The sequence below is a fragment of the Ovis aries genome, chromosome 1 (genome assembly GCF_016772045.2).
Source record: "Ovis aries strain OAR_USU_Benz2616 breed Rambouillet chromosome 1, ARS-UI_Ramb_v3.0, whole genome shotgun sequence".
NCBI classification, from domain to species: Eukaryota; Metazoa; Chordata; class Mammalia; order Artiodactyla; family Bovidae; genus Ovis; species Ovis aries.
In genome coordinates this window covers 26,289,714-26,310,552 of record NC_056054.1, presented here as the reverse complement: position 1 = coordinate 26,310,552, position 20,839 = coordinate 26,289,714, and the positions used below count along the sequence as shown (strand labels likewise).

Sequence of the window (20,839 nt, the reverse complement as noted above, 5' to 3'; positions counted from 1 at the left end):
TTATTTTCATGCAGCTTTTAAGAATTTATTTATTTTTTAATTGAAGGATATTTGCTTTATAGAATTTTGTTGTTTTCTGTCAAACCTCAACATGAATCAACCATAGGTATACATATATCCCCTCCCTTTTGAACCTCACTCCCATCTCCTTCCCCATCTCCCCCACCCAGGTTGATACAGAGCCCCTGTTTGAGTTTCCTGAGACATACAGTAAATTCCTGTTGGCTATCTATTTTACTTATGGTAATGTAAGTTTCCATATTACTCTCTCCATACATCTCATCCTCTCCTCCCCCCTCCCCATGTCTGTAAGTCTGTTTTCTATGTCTGTTTCTTCATTGCTGCCTTGCAAATAAATTCTGAAGTACCATTTTCCTAGATTCTGTATCTATGCATTAGTATATGATATTTATCTTTCTCTGACTTGTCTTTGATTTCTTTCATCAATAGTATATATAGTGTTCTTTCTTTTTTTAAAAAGTATTTATTTACTGGCACAGGATCTTCATTGTATTGTGTGGGATCATCCATTGTGGACTCTTATTTGTGGTGCTTGGGCTCAGTAGTTGCAGTGCATGGGCTTAGTTGTGGCGTGACATATCAAGTCTTAGTTCCCTTGCCAGGAATTGAACATTGCAGGAATCATGTATTGCAAGATGGGTTCTTAACCCCCAGTGCAGCATGGAAGTCCACATGTGATGACACTGAAACAGAAGTTAAGGTGGGCACCTGTCACCTATGGGAAAGCTGCATTCTGTGGTTTTGGATCTTTCTGTGCCCAGATCCTTGCCCCAGAAGGGACTGCCCCATATTGGGTGCCATAAGCTGACCAGGGTTCTTGGCCTTCCCCCATCAATAGAAATTGACAGACCAGAAATTTAGGTGAGATTTTATTGGAGCTTTTGCACTGGGCACAGGAGGGTCATATAGTTTTCTGAGTACAGGTCTTTTGTGTCTTTGGGTAGATTCATTATACCTAGGTAGTTTGTTCTTTTTGATGCAGTGGTAAATGAGATTGTTTCCTTAATTTTTCTTTCTGATCTTACATTGTGAATATATAGGAATGTAAGAGGTTTTGTGTGTTAATTTTGTGTTCTGCAACTTTACCAGATTCATTGATTAGCTCTAGTAGTTTTCTGGTGGCATCTTTAGGATTTTCTATGTGTAGTATTGGGGCTTCCCTGGTAGCTCAGTTGGTAAAGAATCTGCCTGCAATGCAGGAGAAGATGCTGGTTCGATTCTTGGGTTGGGAAGATCCATTGAAGAAGAGATATTGGGCTTCCCTTGTGGTTCAGCTGGTAAAGAATCCACCTGCAATGCAGGAGACCTGGGTTCTATCCCTGGGTTGAGAAGATCCCCTGGAGAAGAGAACAGCTACCCACTCCAGTATTCTGTCCTGGAGAATTCCAAGGATTGTATAGTCTATGGGGTTGCAGAGTTGGATATGACCAAGCGACTTTTACTTTACTTCACTTCATGTGTAGTATCATGTCACTTTGTTAATATGATGTATCACATTGGTTGGTTTGCATATATTGAAGAATCCTTGCACACCTGGAGTAATCCCACTTGATCATGATGTATATGATCCTTTTAATTTGTTGTTGGATTCTGTTTGCTAGTATTTTGTTGAGAATTTTTGTGTTTATCAGTGATGATGATGTTGTTCAGTCACTAAGTCACGTGCAACTCTTTGTGAACCCATGGACTATAGCGTACCAGGCTCCTCTGTCCTCCACTACCTCCTGGAGTTTGCTCAGATTCACGTCCAATGAGTTGATGATGCTATTGAACCATCTTTTTTTTTTGTTTTTTTTCTATAGAAAGCAGAAAAATAGTTTATTCCAAAAGATGGCAGAAATAAATTCATCCCCAAAATATTTTGGTATAATACACTTTGGTTCAGTTCTGTGGGACAGATTTTTCCCTTGAACATGTTCTCCTACTGACTGCCCCATGGGAGACTTATTGTCATGTAACAGTTTTTAAACACTTCGCTGATCCTCGTGTTGTGAGCAGGCAGTCTCCATCTTCAAATCCACCTGTTCTGAGGAGAGAGTAACATTTTTATTTCTCAGAAAAACACTTTTCATCTCAGAAGAGTACACACACGTTTTACAGAGGTAGCACAATTTAGATTAAATAGGCACATCATTTATCAAAATGTAAAAAAGGTGATAGGAAAAAAATATTTTATTATAGAATAAGATATTCAAATGTGGATGAACATTTAAGGCAACTGATGGCCACAGTGGGCGAGTCAAGGCAGGTGGTCTGGGTATGGAGGTGATTTTGCATCTAGAGGAGTTCTCTCCTGATCTCAGTGACTGAGTACCAGCAAGGAGGTCTTCTTCCTCAAGGCCAGTGATATTCGAGGTACCATATGGTTTCATTTTTCAACTGTGGTCTAAAGAGAGGGTTGGATTGGGCCAGAATTGCAATCAACCAAAAGAGCAGCAAACTGAACAGATCACTAACATAGTGATGATGACTCCGCAGTTGGGACCTTTAGAGATGAACCAGGGCACCAGGAAGCCGACAATGCCTCAGAGCATGCCTATCATGCTGAGAAGCATGGCGAGGCTGGTATACGCCATGGTTGCTGTGGGAGGTACAAACCTCTGCCCAGCCACCTTGCTGTGTAGCCATCTTGGCCTGTAATTTTCTTCTTTTGTGTGGTATCTTTCTCTGGTTTTGGTGTCAGGGTGATTGTGGCCTCATGAAACGAGCTTGGGAGTGTTTCTCCCTCTGCAGTTTTTGGAAGAGTTTGAGGTGTTAGGTTTTCACTAAATGATAAAATTCACCTGTGAAGCCATCTGGTTCTGGACTTTTGTTAATTGGAAGATTTTTAACCACAGTTTCAATTTCATTATTAGTGCTTGGTCTGTTCATATTTTCTGTTTCTTCATGGTTCAGTCTTGGAAGGTTGTACCTTTCTAAGAATTTGTCCGTTTCTTCCAGGTTGTCCATTTTATTGGCATGTAGTTCCTTGTAACAGTTTTCTATGAGCCTTTGTATTTCTGTGGTATTTGTTGTATCTTCTCCTTTTTCATTTCTTGTTTTATTGATTTGAATCCTCTTCCTTTTTTTCTTGATGAGTCTGGTTGAAGGTTTATCAATATGTTTGTCTTCTCAGAGAACCAGCTTTTAGTTTCCTTGCTCTTTGCTATTTTTTTTTCATTTCTATTTCATTTATTTATGCTCTCATCTTTTTTATTTTTTTTATGCTCTCATCTTTATGATATCTTTTCTTTTAACTTGGGGTTTTGTTTGTATTTTTTTCTCTAGTTGTTTTAGGTGTAAGATTAGATTGTTTATTTGAGATTTTTCTTATTCTTTGAGTTAAGATTATATTGCTGTAAAATTCCCTCTTAGGAATTGCTTTTGCCCTTTCTTAATACCATCTTTGTGGAAGTGGCAGTGGTGTCTGCAGTCTAGTCACCAACATGCAGCTTTTTGTCTGTGCCCGGGAGCGACACACTTTTGAGGTAACTGGTCAGGAAACACTTGCCCAGATCAAGGCTCATGTAGCCTCGTTGGAGGGCATTGCTCCAGAAGATCAAGTCCTGCTCGTGGCAGGGATGCCTCTAGAGGATGAGGCTACCCTCGGCCAGTGTGGGGTGGAAGCTCTGAGCACTCTAGCAGTAGTTGACTGCGTGCTTGGAGGTAAAGTCCATGGTTCCATGGCCTGTGTTGAGAAAGTCGCCTTAAGAGGTCAGACTTTTAAGGTGGCAAAACAAGAGAAAAAGAAGACAACAGGCCAGCCCAAGAGGTGTATGCAGTACAACCGGCTCTTTGTCAATGTTGTGCCCACCTTTGGCAAGAAGGGCCCTAATGCCAACTCTTAAGTCCTCTGTAAACTTGGCTTTCTCTAATAAAGCCACTTAGAGTGATAAAAAAAAAAAACCCAAAAAAACCCAAAAAGAATTGCTTTTGCTGAATCCCATAGATTTTGGGTTATAAATTTGTTGTCGTTTGTTTTGAAGTAATTTTTGATTTCCTTTTTGATTTCTTCCATGATTTCATGGTTATTTGGTAGCATATTTTTTAGCCTCCATGTGTCTGTGTGTGTTGTTTTTTTTAAAAACAGTTTATTTCCTGAAATTGGTTTCTAATCTCATAGCACTGTGATCTGAAAAGATGTTTGATGTGATTTCAGTTTTCTTAAATTTACTGAGGCTTGATTTGTGACCCAAGATGTGATCTATTCCTGGAGAATGTTCTATGTGCACTTGAGAAGAAATTATATTCTGCTGCATTCTGATGGAATGTCTATAAATATCAATTCAGTCTATCCGGTCTAATGTGTCATTTAAGGCCTGTGTTTCCTTATTTATTTTTGTCTGAATGATCTGTTCATTGGTGTAAGTGGAGTGTTAAATTCCCCATTGTTACTGTGTTACTGTTGATTTCCCCTTTTGTGACTATTGGCATTTGCCTTCTGTATTGAGGTGCTTCTGTGTTGGGTACATAACTATTTACAATTGTTTATCTTCTTCTTGGATTGATCCCTTGATCATTATGTAGTGTCCTTCCTTTCTAAGTCTTTATTTTAAAGTATATTTTGTCTGATATTAGTATGGCTACTCCAGCTTTCTTTTGGTTTTTGTTTGCATGAAATAACTTTCCATCCCCCAACTTTCAGTCTGTATGTTTTCCTAGGTCTGAAGTGGGTGTCCTGTAGATAGCATATATGCCATCTTATTTTTGTATTCATTCAGCCAGTCTGTCTTTTGGTTGGAGCATTTAATCCATTTACATTTAAGGTGATTATTGTCATATATGTTCCTTGTACCATTTTCTTAATTGCTTTGGGTTTGTTTTGTAGATCTTTTTCTTTTATGTTTTCCACCTGGAGAAATTCCTTTAGCATTTGTTGTAAAGCTGGTTTGGTATTGCTGAATTCTCCTAGCTTTTCAGTTCAGTTCAGTCACTTAGTCACATCCAAATCTTTGCAACCCTGTGGACTACAGCATGCCAGGTTTCTCTGTCCATCATGAATAAAACTCATGTCCATTGAGTCGGGGATGCCATCCAACCATCTCATCCTCTTTTGTCCCCTTCTGCTCCTGCGTCAATCTTTCCCAGCACCAGGGTCTTTTCCAGTGAGTCAGTTCTTCACATCAGATGGCCAAAGTATTGGAGTTTTAGCTTCAGCATCCGTCCTTCCAATGAATATTCGGACTGATTCCTTTTAGGACGGACTGGTTGGATCTCCTTGCAGTCCAAGGGACTCTCAAGAGCCTTCTCCAACACCACAGTTCAAAGCATCAATTCTTCGGTGCTCAGCTTTCTTTATAGTCCAGCTCTCACATCCATACATGACTATTGGAAAAAACCATAGCTTTGACTAGATGGACTTTTGTTGGAAAGTAATGTCTCTGCTTTTTAATATGCTGTCTAGATTGGTCATAACTTTCCTTCCAGGGAGAAAGCATCTTTTAATTTCATGACTGCAGTCACACCAGCAGTGATTTTAGAGCCCAAGAAAATAAAGTCTGTCACTGTTTCCATTGTTTCCCTATCTATTTGCTATGAAGTGATGGGACCAAATGCCATGATCTTAGTTCTTTGAATGTTGAGTTTTAAGCCAACTTTTTCACTCTCTTCTTTCACTTTCATTAAGAGGCTCTTTAGTTCTTCTTTGCTTTCTGCCGTAAGGGTGGTGTCATCTGCATATCTGAGGTTATTGATATTTCTCCCGGCAATCTTGATCCTAGCTTGTGCTTCATCCAGCCTGGCATTTCATATGATATACTCAGCATGTAAGTTAAATAACCAGGGTGACAATATACAGCCTTGACGTACTCCTTTTCCAGATTGGAACCAGTCTGTTCTATGTCTGGTTCTAACTGTTGCTTCTTGACCTTCTTAAAGATTTCTCAGGAGGCAGGTAAGGTGGTCTGGTATTTCCATCTCTTTCGGAATTTTCCACAGCTTATTGTGATCCACACAGTGAAAGGCTTTGGCATAGTCAGTAAAGCAGAAGTAGATGTTTTTCTGGAACTCTCTTGCTGTATCGATGATCTAGCAGATGTTGGCAATTTGATCTCTGGTTCCTCTGCCTTTTCTAAATCCTACCTTTTTTAAATCCTAGCTTTTGCTTGTCTATAAAGCTTTTGGTTTCTCCATGGACTCTGAATGAGATCCTTGCTGAGTAGAGTAATCTTTGTTGTATGTTTTTCCCTTTTGTCCCTTTATCTTGCCACTCCCTTCTGGCCTACAGAGTTTCTGTTGGAAAATAGACTGATTATGGTGATTCTTTTATATGTTTTTTGTTGCTTTTTCGTTGATGCTTGTACTGTTCTTTTCTAGTATTTTTGTTAGTTTGATTAGTGTGTGTCTCAGTATGTTTCTTCTTGGATTTATTCTGAATGGGACTCTGTACTTCCTAAACTTGGGTGTCTTATTTCTTTTCCCTCGTTAGGGAAGTTTTCCACTATAATCTCTTCAAATATTTTCTCAGATGCTTTCTCTTTTTTTGTGTGTGTGTTGAGTTGCTCGTTGTGTCCAGCTGTTTGTGGACTCATGGACTGTGGCCCACCGGGCTCCTCTGTCCATGGAATTTTCCAGGCAAGAATACTGGAGTGGGTTGCCATTTCTTAATCCAGTGGATCTTCCTGACCCAGGGATTGAACCTGTGTCTTTTTCGTCTCCTGCGTTAGCAGGTGGATTCTTTACTGCTAGCTCTGCCTGAATGATGGTGCTTTTAATGTTGTCCAGAAGACTCTGAGGTTGTCTTCACTTCCTTTCATTCTTTTTTCTTTACACTGCTTCATCACAGTTATTTCCACCACTCTGCCTGCTAGATCACTTATCCTTTCTTCTGTCTCAGTTATTCTGCTGTTGATTCTTTCTGGTGTATTTTTTAAATATTTCATCTTTGAAAATATGTTTTTACACTGCCAGGTACTGATATTAGTCTATGAGTGTTTGATTTTATTTGATAATATTCATTGCTTGGAAGGCACTTATAGAATTCTGTTAGGTTCTTCTCTGACATTTGCTGTTTAGAATGTCATTACAATGTAGATTAATCACTTGTGATTGAAAAGTAGATGGAAGCGCCTCAGTTGCACAGTTAAAAGTAGTTTGAAATAAGGAAATTTTCTTTGTGCTTGCATCAGTGTGTGAAAAACACTGCTGGAAGCATAGTTTGCTTAGAAAACATATCTGTGGCAAATTTGTGTAGGAAAGGAGATAGGTCTTCTTGTTTTGACAGCACAGTAAATGTATAAAGCAGCTTGCCGTTGCTTGTAGTTAAGGTAACTTTTTGAAACATAAGTTTTGCATATAAGCGCGTTTGATAATTTATGGTTGAAATCATTAAGAAACATTATGGAGACTGCAGCAAAAACTAACTTCCAAAGCCATCTGGTATTTGATAGTGGTTGAAGATTTTTCTTCAGAAAAGCTTTTCTTTACTCTGAGCTCAAAACATTGCAATAAAATGTTCCTATTGCTAAGCCATCAGACTGCTTCCTCTGGAGTTAGAGGAATTAAAAATATTCAACTTCTGGGAATTACCTGATTGTCCAGTGGTTATGACTTGGTGCTTTCGCTGCTCTGACGTGGTTCAGTTCCTGGTCGGGGAACTAAGATCTTGCAAAGTGCACAGAGCAGTCAAAAAGGAAAAACCGACTATTTCTCACAAAAATTAACAGGATTAATGATTGTGAAGTCTCCAAGAGCAAATGACTGTATTGAAGATAGGAATTTAATAGCAAAATCTACATTAAAAGTGTGACGTTTGAACTCCACATTCCCCTTTCCTTATTTGGACATGATGGATATGTGCTGCTGTTGTGAAGAAAAAGTTGTAGTACAGTTATATTGTAATGTTGTTGAGTTATGAATGCACTGCTGCCACTTTTAGAGTGTTGAGCAGCAGTGCAAAGCACTGAAAATGCCACTTGTGCTCTCACAACTACCCCATTCTAAGTGGCTCAAAATCAGCCACAGTTAGTTAAGTAAATGAATGGGTGTGGCTGTGTTCCAGTAAAACTTTATTTATGGACACTGAAATTTGAATTTAAGATAATTTCATGTATCATGAAATACTAATCTTTTGTTGGTTTTTTCCAACCGCTTAAAAAAGTGAAGTATTAGTTGCTCAGTTGTGTCCAGCTCTTTGCAGCCTCATGGACTGTAGCCTGCCAGGCTCCTCTGTCCATGGAATCTCTAGGCAAGAATACTGGAGTGGGTTGCTGTTTCCTTACAAAGGTAAAAACCACTTAGTTTGAGGGCATTTTTCATTAATAGGCCTTTTTTGAAAATGAATCTTAGATTGCAATACCCTACTTAGTCTATCTATTCTAAAATACATCCCAATTTTTTTTATCAACCAGTATTCAGTTATTTATAACTCTAAATATTGTTTATACTGAAACATATAGTCTATTATGATTACATTTTCCTTCTCAACTTTGTTTTCTGTAGCATTAAAAATTGCCTTATTTTTAAAAACAGTTTAATGGAGATATAATTCACATACCATCCAGTTCACCCATTTAAAGTGTGCAGCTCCCTAGCTTTTAGTATATTTACAGAGTTGTACATTCATTATCACAATTTTAGAACATTTTCATGACCTCAAAAAGTTACCCCAGGGACTTCCCTAGTGATCCAGTGGCTAAGACTCTGTGCTCCCAATGCAGGGAACCTGGGTTTGATCCCTGGTCAGGGAACTAGATCCCACATGACACAGCCAAATAAAAAAAAAAAAGAAATCCCACACCCCTTACCTGTCAGCCTTCCCAGTGCCCCAACCCACACATGCCCTAGACAAAGACAAATCTATTTTCTGTCTCTAATCCATTGTCTCTCTAGATCTACTTTCTAGAAGTTTCTTTACTTTCTGTGTCTCTGTCTATACTGGACATTTCATGTAAGTGGAATCATTTAACATGTCATCTTTTATGATTGACTGCTTTCACTTAGCATAATGTTTTTAAGTTCATCCATATTGTTGGGTGCAGCAGTACTTGTATTTCTTTTATTACTGACTAATTCATGGTATGGGCTTCCCTTGTGGCTCAGATGGTAAAGAATCTGCCTGCAGTGCAGGAGACCTGGGTTCGATCTCTGGGTCAGGGAAGATCCCCTGAAGAAGGAAATGGCAACCTACTCCAGTATGTTTGCCTAGAGAATTCCATGGACAGAGGAGCCTCGTGGGCTACAGTCCATGGGGTCACAAAGAGTCAAGCATAACTGAGCAACTAACACACAATCCATTGTATGGGATATATATTTTCTATCCATTCAGCAGTTGATGTATACTTTTTGACTGTTTTGAATAATGCTGTTTATGAACATTTATGTATAATTTTTTCCTTTGTTTTCATTTATTTAGAATATATAATAAATAGGAATAGAACTGCTGGATCACATGGAAAGCATTTAACCATTTGAGGATTTTTCAGGCTACTTTCCAAAGTGACTATACCATTTTACCTTTCTTCCAGCAGTGTGTGAAATTTCCAATTTCTCTATATCCTCACCAACATTTGCTACTCTCTTTTTGATTATAGCCATCCTAGAGGGTATAAGTGGTATCTCATTGTCATTTGCATTTCCCTGATGGCTGATGATGTTAAATATCTTGTCATGTACTTATTAGTCATCTGTCATCTTCTTTTGTCTTGGGGGCTTCCCAGGTGGCACTAGTGGTAAGGAACCCAGTTGCCAATGCAGGAGACATGGCAGACTTAGGTTCGATCCCTGGGTTGGAAAGATCCCCTGGAGAAGGGCATGGCAACCCACTGCAGTGTTCTTGCCTGGAGAATCCCATGGACAGAAGAGCCTGGCAGGCTACATTCCATGGGGTCACAAAGAGTTGGACACAGCTGAAGCAACATAGCGTCTTCTTACCTTACAGTATGTGTATCTTCTTTGGACAAGTATTTATCTAAATCCTTTGTCCAGCTTTAATAGTTTTGAGTAGTAATAGTTCTTTGTATATTCTAGATACAGGTTTTCTTAGATAAATGATTTCCAAAAATTTTCTCTTGGTGGTATCCTTTGAAGCACAAAAGCTTTAAATTTTGATAATTATTTTTGTTGTTGCATATGCATCATATCCTGGATGCCTGATTATTATTTTGTTCGGTGCTTTGTGATCTAACATGAATTCTACCCTAATTCTTTGTCAGAACTTTAAAACTCCTCTAAGTTTTAAAACTCCTCTAAGTCAAATTCATCAATAAATCCATCAATTCAGATTTTTTTTGTATCTTCATTCCTTAATTAGTTTAGAATGTACATTTTTCAGTTCTAGGAGATTTTTCTTGAATTTTTTTCCCTAATTCTTCCCCTTTGTTTCCTTTCTTTTGAAACTACTGTATAATATGGGAACACTGGTTCAGTGTAGAGAAACTTGACTATGGTAATACTCTTAGCTTCTTTCTCTACCTCTTCTCTTTCACAGGGGGAAATTAGTGGTACAGTAGATTAGTAAGTACAGTAGATGAGTGAGTACAGTAGAGTGACCAGCATGGTCAGTCTAACCTTTCCATCTCTCTCTTCATTCTAACCTGCAGACAGTCAGTATTTTGCCGTATTCTTGGCTAGTGCAGTAAACTGAGTGCAGGACAGGCACTCCATTTTGAGGGAAATAGTTCTAGTGGATAACTTCAAATTAAGAGAGTGTTAGCAAGCCATTTCCAAACCACTTTCGGGCCATGTTTTCCAACCAAACTTTATGTCAGAGATAAAGCTGATATTTTGCTCTTTCTTCTTTTCCTTGTTTTTTTTTTTTTTTTTCTCTCATCTGATTCTGAAATCAAGTGGGAAAGAGAAGTGCTTTTAAAAATTTGTTTAAATTAATTAATTTTTGGTTGCACTGGGTCTTTGTTGCTGTACAAAGGCCTTCTCTAGTTGTGGAGAGTGGTGGCGACTCTCCGATTGCGTTGTTTGGGCTTCTTGTAGTGGTGGTTTCTCTCATTGTGGAGCACAGACTCGGACATGCAGGCTTTAGTAGTAGCAGTGCAAGGGTTTTCTTGCCCCACAGCATGTGAAATCTTTCTGGACCAGGGATTGAACCTGTGTCCCTTGCATTGGCAGGCAGTTTCTTATCCACAGTACCACCAGGGAAGTCCGAGAGGTGTTTTTTTAGAAATTGCGGTAAGCTGTACATAACAGAATTTACCTTAACCAATTTTAAGTGTACCGTTCAGTGGCATTAAGTATATTCACATTGTTGTACTATCATCAGTTCAGTTCAGTCGCACAGTCATGTCCGACTCTTTGCGACCCCATGAATTGCAGCACGTCAGGCCTCCCTGTCCATCACCAACTCCTAGAGTTCACTCAAACTCATGTCCATCGAGTCGGTGGTGCCATCCAGCCATCTCATCTTCTGTCATCCCCTTCTCTTCCTGCCTCCAATCCCTCCCAGCATCAGAGTCTTTTCCAGTGAGTCAGCTCTTTGCATCAGCTGGCCAAAATATTGGAGTTTCAGCTTTAGCCTCATTCCTTCCAAAGAACACCCAAGACGGATCTCCTTTAGAATGGACTGGTTGGATCTCCTTGCATTCCGAGGGACTCTCAAGAGTCTTCTCCAACACCACAGTTCAAAAGCATCAATTCTTCGGCGCTCAGCTTTCTTCACAGTCCAACTTTCACATCCATACATGACCACTAGAAAAACCATAGCCTTGACTAAACGGACATTCGTTGGCAAACTAATATCTCTGCTTTTGAATACGCTGTCTAGGTAGGTCATAACTTTCCTTCCAAGGAGTAAGTGTCTTTTAATTTCATGGCTGCAATCACCATCTGCAGTGATTTTGAAGCCCAAAAAAATAAAGTCTGACACTGTTTCCACTGTTTCCCCATCTATTTGCCATGAAGTGATGGGACCAGATGCCATGATCTTAGTTTTCTGAATTTTGAGCTTTAGGCCAATTTTTTCACTCTCCTCTTTCACTTTCATCAAGAGGCTTTTTAGTTCCTCTTCACTTTCTGCCATAAGGGTGGTGTCATCTGCATATCTGAGGTTATTGATATTTCTCCCGGCAAAATTGATTCCAGCTTGTGCTTCCTCCAGCCCAGCGTTTCTCATGATGTACTCTGCATATAAGTTAAATAAGCAGGGTGACAATAGACAGCCTTGACGTACTCCTTTTCCTATTTGGAACCAGTCTGTTGTTCCATGTCCAGTTCTAACTGTTGCTTCCTGACCTGCATATAGGTTTCTCAAGAGGCAGGTCAGGTGGTCTGTATTCCCATCTCTTTCAGAATTTTCCATAGTTTATTGTGATCCACACAGTCAAAGGCTTTGGCATAGTCAGTAAAGCAGAAATAGATGTTTTTCTGGAACTCTCTTGCTTTTTCCATGATCCAGTGGATGTTGGCAATTTGATGTCTGGTTCCTGTGCCTTTTCTAAACCCAGCTTGAACATCTGGAAGGTCACAGTTCATGTATTGCTCAAGCCTGGCTTGGAGAATTTTGAGCATTACTTTCCTAGTGTGTGAGTTGAGTGCAGTTGTGTGGTAGTTTGAGCATTCTTTGGTATTGCTTTTCTTTGGGATTGGAATGAAAACTGACCCTTTCCAGTCCTGTGGCCACTGCTGAGTTTTCCAAATGTGCTGGCATATTGAGTGCAGCACTTTCACAGCATCATCTTTCAGGATTTGAAATAGCCCAACTGGAATTCCATCACCTCCACTAGCTTTGTTCATAGTGATGCTTTCTAAGGCCCACTTGACTTCACATTCCAGGATGTCTGGCTCTAGGTGAGTGATCACACCATCGTGATTATCTGGGTTGTGAAGATCTTTTTGTACAGTTCTTCTGTGTATTCTTGCCACCTCTTCTTAATGTCTTCTACTTCTGTTAGGTCCATACCATTTCTGTCCTTTATCCAGTCTATCTTTGCATGAAATGTTCCCTTGGTATCTCTGATTTTCTTGAAGAGATCTCTAGTCTTTCCCATTCTGTTGTTTTCCACTGTTTCTTTGCATTGATCGCTGAGAAAGACTTTCTTATCTCTCCTTGCTATTCTTTGGAACTCTGTATTCAGAGGCTTATATCTTACCTTTTCTCCTTTGCTTTTCACTTCTCTTCTCTTCACAGCTATTTGTAAGGCCTCCTCAGACAGCCATTTTGCTTTTTTGCATTTCTTTTCCATGGGGATGGTCTTGATTCCTATCTCCTGTATAATGTCACAAACCTCAGTCCGTAGTTCATCAGGCACTCTGTCTATCAGATCTAGTCCCTTAAATCTATTTCTCACTTCCACTGTATAATCATAAGGAATTTGATTTAGATCATACCTGAATGGTCTAGTGGTTTTCCCTACTTTCTTCAATTTAAGTCTGAATTTGGCAATAAGGAGTTCATGATCTGAGCCACGGTCAGCTCCCGGTCTTCTTTTTGCTGATTGTATAGAGCTTCTCCATCTTTGGCTGCAAACAATATGATCAGTCTGATTTTGGTGTTGACCATCTGGTGATGTCCATGTGTAGGGTCTTCTCTTGTGTTGTTGGAAGAAGGTGTTTGCTATGACCAGTGCGTTCTTTTGGCAAAACTCTATTAGTTTTTGCCCTGTTTCATTCTGTATTCCAAGGCCCAATTTGCCTGTTAACCTAGGTATTTCTTGACTTTCTGCTTTTGCATTCCAGTCCCCTATAATGAAAAGGACATCACTTTTGGGTGTTAGTTCTAAAAGGTCTTGTAGGTCTTCATAGAACCGTTCAACTTCAGCTTCTTCAGCATTACTGGTTGGGGCATAGACTTGGATTACTGTGATACTGAATGGTTTGCCTTGGAAATGAACAGAGATCATTCTGTCATTTTTGAGATTGCATCCAAATACTGCATTTTGGACTCTTTTGTTGACCATGATGGCTACTCCATTTCTTCTAAGGGATTCCTGCCCACAGTAGTAGATATAATGGTCATCTGAGTTAAATTCACCCATTCCAGTCCATTTTAGTTCGCTGATTCCTAGAATGTTGACGTTCACTCTTGCCATCTCCTGTTTGACCACTTCCAATTTGCCTTGATTCATGGACCTGACATTCCAGGTTCCTATGCAATATTGCTCTTTACAGCATCAGATCTTGCTTCTATCACCAGTCACATTCACAACTGGGTATTGTTTTTGCTTTGGCTCCATCCCTTCATTCTTTCTGGAGTTATTTCTCCACTGATCTCCAGTAGCATTTTGGGCACCTACCGACCTGGGGAATTCCTCTTTCAGTATACTCTCATTTTGCCTTTTCATACTGTTCGTGGGGTTCTCAACAGAAGAATACTGAAGTGATTTGCCATTCCCTTCTCCAGTGGACCACATTCTGTCAGACCTCTCTACCATGACCCGCCCATCTTGGGTGGCCCCACACGGCATGGCTTAGTTTCGTTGAGTTTGACAAGGCTGTGGTCCGTGTGATCAGATTGATTAGTTTTCTGTGATTATGGTTTCAGTTTGTCTGCCCTCTGATGCCCTCTCGCAACACCTACTGTCTTACTTGGGTTTCTCTTACCTTGGACTTGGGCATCTCTTCATGGCTGCTCCAGCAAAGTGCAGCCGCTGCTCCTTACCTTGGATGAGTGGTATCTCCTCACTCGCTGCCCCTCCTGATCTTGAACATGGAGTAGCTCTTCTTGGCTCTTCTGCGCCCGCGCAGCCACCGCTCCTTCACTACCGTCCATCTCCAGAACTTTTTTCATCTTAAACTGTGAAATGATAACTCCCCGTTTCCTTCTCCTCCTCCAAGACCCTGACAGCTACCATTCTATTATCTCTTTGTGAATTTACTCTGGGTACCTCATGTAAGTTGAATTATATAATGCTTGTCTTTTTGTATCTGCTTTATTTCATTTAGCATATCTTCAAAATTCATCCATGTTGTGGTATGTATTAGAATTGCCTTCCTTTTTAAGACTGAATAATATTCCTTTGTTTGTATATATCACAACTTGTTTGTTTATTCATCTATTGATAGACATTTGAGGTGTTTCCTCTTTTTAGTTATTGTTAATAATGCTGCTTTGAACATGAGTTTACAAATTCTGTTCTAGTCCCTGCTTTAAACTCATTTGGGTATATATATCTAGATGTGGACTTGCTCAATTATTTGAGACCTCCCAGTGTCTTAGCGGGCTTCCTCGATTGGTCAGTGGTAAAAAATCTGCCTGCAATGCAGAAGGTGCAGGAAATGTGGGTTTGATCCCTGGGTCAGGAAGATATCCTGAAGGATGAAATGATAATCTACTCTAGTAATCTTGCCTCGAAAATCCCATGGGCAAAGGAACCTGGTGGGCTACAGTCCATAGGGTCGCAGAGTCAGATATGACTGAGCAAGGAAGCCAGCAAGCATATTAGCATTGCCTTGTAATAATCCACCTCAAAATCTCAGTGGCTGACAGCAACAATGATTTATTATGTTCTTGTGGTTCTTTTGGACGGCTGGGAAATTTTTTTTTTTCCTGTTTTCTGGGCTCACCTGTGTGGCTGTATTCATTTTGTAGGTTGATTGGAGCTAGAGGATATAAAATGGCTTTAATCACATTTCTAGGGCCTTGGTGGGAACAGCTAGAACGTGGGCCTTCTCTCTGCACTTAATCTATCCTCATGCATAGTCTAGTTTAAACTTCTTGACATGGCAGTTAAGTCCCAAAAGAGTGAAGACAGAAGCTGCAGGACCTCTTGAGGCCTAGACTCTAGGACTTCACTACAAATTAAAGGCAAAGTTTACGGAGTTAGCCCAGATTCAAGGAATGGGGAGAAATAGTCTCCAACTCTTGTTGGGAATATTTACCAGGCCACTAGGGGACCATTATTAAAATGGTTAGTTATACCTAATAACCTAACAGCTGATCCATAGATGAGGAAACTTGAGAAATAGGGTGGACTGCCTTTGGGGAACAAAAAGGCCTTCTGGTAGGTCATAAATGGGTTGGCTTGCTATGTGGATTTTTTTGAGCTTGGTTGTTTGTAAGAACTATATTGTGTGCAATAAGTTTTTGTTTCTTTTTCTTTTTAAACAGTTATATGGTTGGCTTTAAACTAATTCAGCTTGGGTAAGATGGTTTTAGCTGACTCAGAAAGGCTGTATCAACTTTAGAGTTGTAACTGCCCTGGACTACAGGCAAAGCTACACAGATGTAATTTTTAATGGTTTGGGTGGGCATAACAATTAATACTTTTATGGACTTCTTAAACCAAGTCTGCAGCTTTAAACTGCAAAGATGTATAAAGTTTCAAGTATAGAGTAATTAATGACTAAGACTCTAGCCTTCAATTGTTAATTCCAGGTCTAGACAGATAGCACCCTTCCTGACTTTGTGGTATCAAGTATTTCTTATGTATTTTTGGATTTAAATAAATGAACTCTTAACTGTGGTAATTTTAGTGAAAGTAGTTTCAGAAAAGTTTGGTTCATTTTATTAAGGAACAAATAAAAATGAATTGAGTGGATACTTTATTATAAAGAAAATAATACCACCTTCTTGATTCTTGGGCTTGGTTTGAAGAAACCTACTTCAGTCTTTTAATTTCTTTTTTTCTTTTTTTGGTCATACCGTATGATTTGGGGGGAATCTTAGTTCCCCAGCCAGGAATGCAGCGTGAGCCTGACAGTGAAAGCACCAAGTCTTAACCACTGAACTGCTGGGGAAGTCCCTACTTCAGTCTTTATAGTCAGTACAGGAACCATGAGAGGGTGAAACCAAATTGAGGTAGACAGGTTGAATAAGCTAAAGGGAGAGAGGTTTTCTTAGACATCTTAGAAGAGCCTTACCCCTCCAAAAATTTATACACAGTTAAACATAACACACATAAATAGAGACTACATGGTTTAGTTGGGAGGTAATGACAAGTTATATAATTACATGGTTATCTTCCCAGGTACCCTTTTTTGACCTGTAATGATTTAGCACTATCTAGGTCTAGAAATAGCAATTTAAGACTAGAACCTGTGTGGCTAATTATTTATCTCTGTATATGAAAATGAGGTCTTGAAAGTTACATAGTATACTATGGTACGGCCAGGAGATAATTTATTTGCATGTTTTTCTCTATGTGGAAATTTGGATGATTTCCAACTTTTCTCTATCACAAATGTTGCTGCAGTGAACATTGTTACATATCTTTGTGCATGTGTGTGACTATTTCTGTGAGGCATCTAGAAATGTAATCACTGGGATAAAAGGTATGCAGAGTTCTCATTGTTAAGAATATATGTTTGTCATCTACTACAAAAATACTGTACCCACTGAGATTCATAAGCAAGCATGTGAGAATACCCTGTTTATGTATGTTTTTAAACTTACTTTAATTTGTTTTTGTTTTATGCTCTAATTGATTTGAAGGAACTCTTGTATCTTGTTACAGGCTTCCCTGGTGGCTCAGATGGTAAACAATCTGCCTGCAATGCAGGAGACTTGGGTTCGATCCCTGGGTTGGAAAGATCCCCTGGAGAAGGGAATGGCAACTCACTCCAGTATTCTTGCCTGGGAAATCACATGTACAGAGGAGCCTGGTGGGCTACAGTGCATGGGGTCACAAAGGGTGTCTGACACGACTGAGGGACTGACTCTTCTTTTGTATATTGTTATTCTCTTCTCTCAGTATACAGTTTTCTGTTAGATTTAGTTTATGATGTTTTATTTTAGAAGAATTTTAAGTTAGAATATAGTGAAATCTCCCCTAATATAATAATTTTGTATCTTATTTAGCATAAATTTTCTTCATCCCAATATTATAACAATATTTTCTCATAATTACTTTTAAGATTTTTTTCTTTTGCTCTGTAAGCTATTGAATTTATATGTGTTAGGTGTAAGGTAGAAATGGCTATTTTATCTCCCTAAAGAATTAACCTGTTGTTTCAAAATCATTAATTGAATCATAATAAACAGTGTTACAATAATATTGTAAATAGTGCTCTGTTTCTAGAACCTGTTTTCTTAAATTGATCTGTCGGTATTCTTGTTCTAGTATACTGTTTAATTTTAATTGCTTTGAAAGATTATATTTCATAATTAGTAAGGCAGTTCCCATCATGTTTTCCCTTTTGAAAAAGTTCTTGACATATTTTTTCTTGTCCATATGAATTTTAGAATCAGTATGCCAAGTTACCCAGGTAGTGCAGTGATAAGAATCCGTATGCAATGCAGGAGGTACAAGAGATGTGGGTTCAATCCCTGGGTTGGGGAGATGCCCTGGAGTAGGGAGTGGCAACCTGTTTCTGTATTCTTCTCTGGAAAATTCCATGGACAGAAGAGCCGGTGGGGGGCTACAGTTCATGGGACTGCAAAGAGTCAGACACAACAGAGCATAGCACAGTCTTGACAGCTAGTTACACACACACACATACACACACAAATGCACACTTATTGGGATTTTAAAATTGGAATTGCCTTGAATTTATAGGTTAATTTGGGGGGAAATTTATATCTTTGTAATACTTGGTGTTCCCATTCCAACTGCATGCTATGACTAGTCAAGTTTGTTATCTTCTCATGTAAAGTTTTCTAGTTTTACTGTTGTTGGATGAGGAACAGATTGGCTTCTGGTGCCATGCTACTTGGGCTCAGTCCCTGCTAAACTTAGGCCAATAAAAATCCTTTTCTTGTGTGCTTTAGTTTCCTCATCTGTAAATTGGGAATAATAACTCATTAGGGTTATTATGAAGATTAAATGGATTAAGACATAAGTTAATATATAAAATGTGAGTGGTTATTGGATATATATTTATAGTTTCTTTTGCTTTTGTAAATAGATTCTTTTACTTAAATCTCATTTTAATTGGTTAGCTTTGGTCTACAGGAAATTTGTGATTTTTTTTTTTAATGGTTCTTGATTTTGGATGCTTTGCTGAACACTTTTTTTACCCATTTTTGAAAAAATTCTGTTGCATTCTGTAGCTAATCATATACTTTTGCAGTGAATTGTTTTAGCTTTCAATATTTTGGCCTTGTAGTTCTTTCTTGTTTATTTATATTGTGGATTTGTTTTCATTTGCTAGGACTTCTAATACACTGTTGAATAGAAGTGATGATGAAGAGCATTTTGTCAATGACTGTCTTTAAATAGATTTGATATTTGATTTATAGAAGTTAATTCTCTCTTGAGTTTAACCTTTAGAAGTTAATTCAAGCTAAGGGTTGTATGTGTTTGTGTGTGTACTTAATTTGTTAAGGAGTGGGTTTTGGATTTTCATTAAATTATTTTTTATTATACAACAATAAGTGTATTATTATTACAAAAGATTGAAAAATATGTAGAAATTATAGTGTAAAGCATGAAAGTTCTTGTATCTTGTTCTAATTTTATTCTCTCTCCATATATATATATATATTACTATTACATTTGGTTTGTGTCCTTCTAGTTCTTTTGCTATACCTTCATGTACATTTAGGGCTTCCTGACTTCCCTGGTGGCTCAGATGGTAAAAGCATCTGCCTACAATGTGGGAGACCCGGGTTTGATCCCTGACTTGGGAAGATCCCCTGGAGAAGGCAATGGCAACCTACTCCAGTACTCTTGCCTGGAAAATCCCACGGACAGAGAAGCCTACAGTCCATGGGATTGCAAAAAGTCGAACATGACTGAGCAACTTCACTTTCACTTTCATAGCTCATTTGGTAAAGAATCCACCTGCAGTGCTGGAAACCCTGGTTTGATTCCTGGGTCGGGAAGATCCCCTGGAGAAAGGAAAGGCTACCCACTCTAGTATTCTTGGGCTTCACTTATGGCTCAGCTGGTGAAGATCTCCCTGCAGTGCAGGAGACCTGGGTTCAATCCCTGGGTTGGGAAGATCCCCTGGAGAAGGGAAAGGCTACCCACTCCAGTATTCTGGCCTGGAGAACTCCATGGACTGTGTAGACTATGGGGTTGCAAAGAGCTGGACATGATTGAGCGACTTTCACTCACTTCACTTATGTACATTTAATGTGTATTTGTGTGCATTTTTGTGTATGTGTGTACACATAGTTTTATTTATTTTATAGAACTACCTGATATTTTGTTTCACTTAGCACATTAAATACCTATTATATATCAGGCCGCCTTTGGGCATTGGCTTTCCTCTGCTTATTCAGCAGATGTTTCTTAAATGTTTCCTAAGTGCCAGGCAATGTCTTAGGTGCTGGAAATAGAGCTATGAAGAAAAAGAAAAGCCTGTCCTCAGAATGAACTTTCTAAAGGTGCAGACAGAAAATTAAAAAACAAAACAAAACCAAAACCAGAAAAAAGAGATTATAAATGATATGAAAAAAAGTTAAAACAGGATAAAAGAGGATAGGGATTGTTGTTCAGTTGCTAAGTCCTGTCCGACTCTTTTTGACCCCATGAACTGTAGCTCGCCAGGTTTCCCTGTCTTTCACTCTCTCCCTGAGTTTGCTCTGATTCATGTCCATTGTGTTGATGATGCCATCTAACCATCTCATTCACTGTTGCCCCCTTCTCTTAGCCTGGATCTTTTCCAGCATTAGGATCTTTTCCAGTGAGTCAGCTCTTTGTATCAGCCGGCCAAAGTATTGAGCGTTAACTTCAGTATGAGTCCTTCCAAGGAATATTCAGGGTTGATTGCCTTTCAGTTCAGTTCAGTTCAGTCGCTCAGTCGTATCCGACTCTTTGTGACCCCATGAATTGCAGCACACCAGGCCTCCCTGTCCATCACCAACTCCTGGAGTTCAGTCAGACTCGTGTCCATTGAGTCAGTGATGCCATCCAGCCATCTCATCCTCTGTCATCCCCTTCTTCTCCTGCCCCCAATCCCTCCAAGCATCAGAGTCTTTTCCAATGAGTCAACTCTTTGCATGAGGAGGCCAAAGTACTGGAGTTTCAGCTTCAGCATCATTCCTTCCAAAGAAATCCCAGGGTTGATC

General features: G+C 39.2%; 2 protein-coding genes and 1 pseudogene across 3 annotated transcripts in view; 2 read left to right on the top strand and 1 right to left on the bottom strand.

Moving 5' to 3' along the window:
- The window catches only part of NRDC (nardilysin convertase), a 112,037-nt gene that overhangs the window by 10,593 nt on the left and 80,605 nt on the right, over positions 1-20,839 (top strand). The window lies entirely within an intron of this gene.
- On the bottom strand, positions 2,356-2,597 carry LOC114114867 (V-type proton ATPase subunit e 1-like; annotated as a pseudogene).
- Positions 2,475-20,203, top strand: LOC114114864 (ubiquitin-like protein FUBI). The gene has a single exon (XM_060409021.1). It carries the CDS (start codon positions 3,447-3,449, stop codon positions 3,846-3,848), a length of 402 nt encoding a protein of 133 aa, XP_060265004.1. The 5' UTR covers positions 2,475-3,446; the 3' UTR covers positions 3,849-20,203.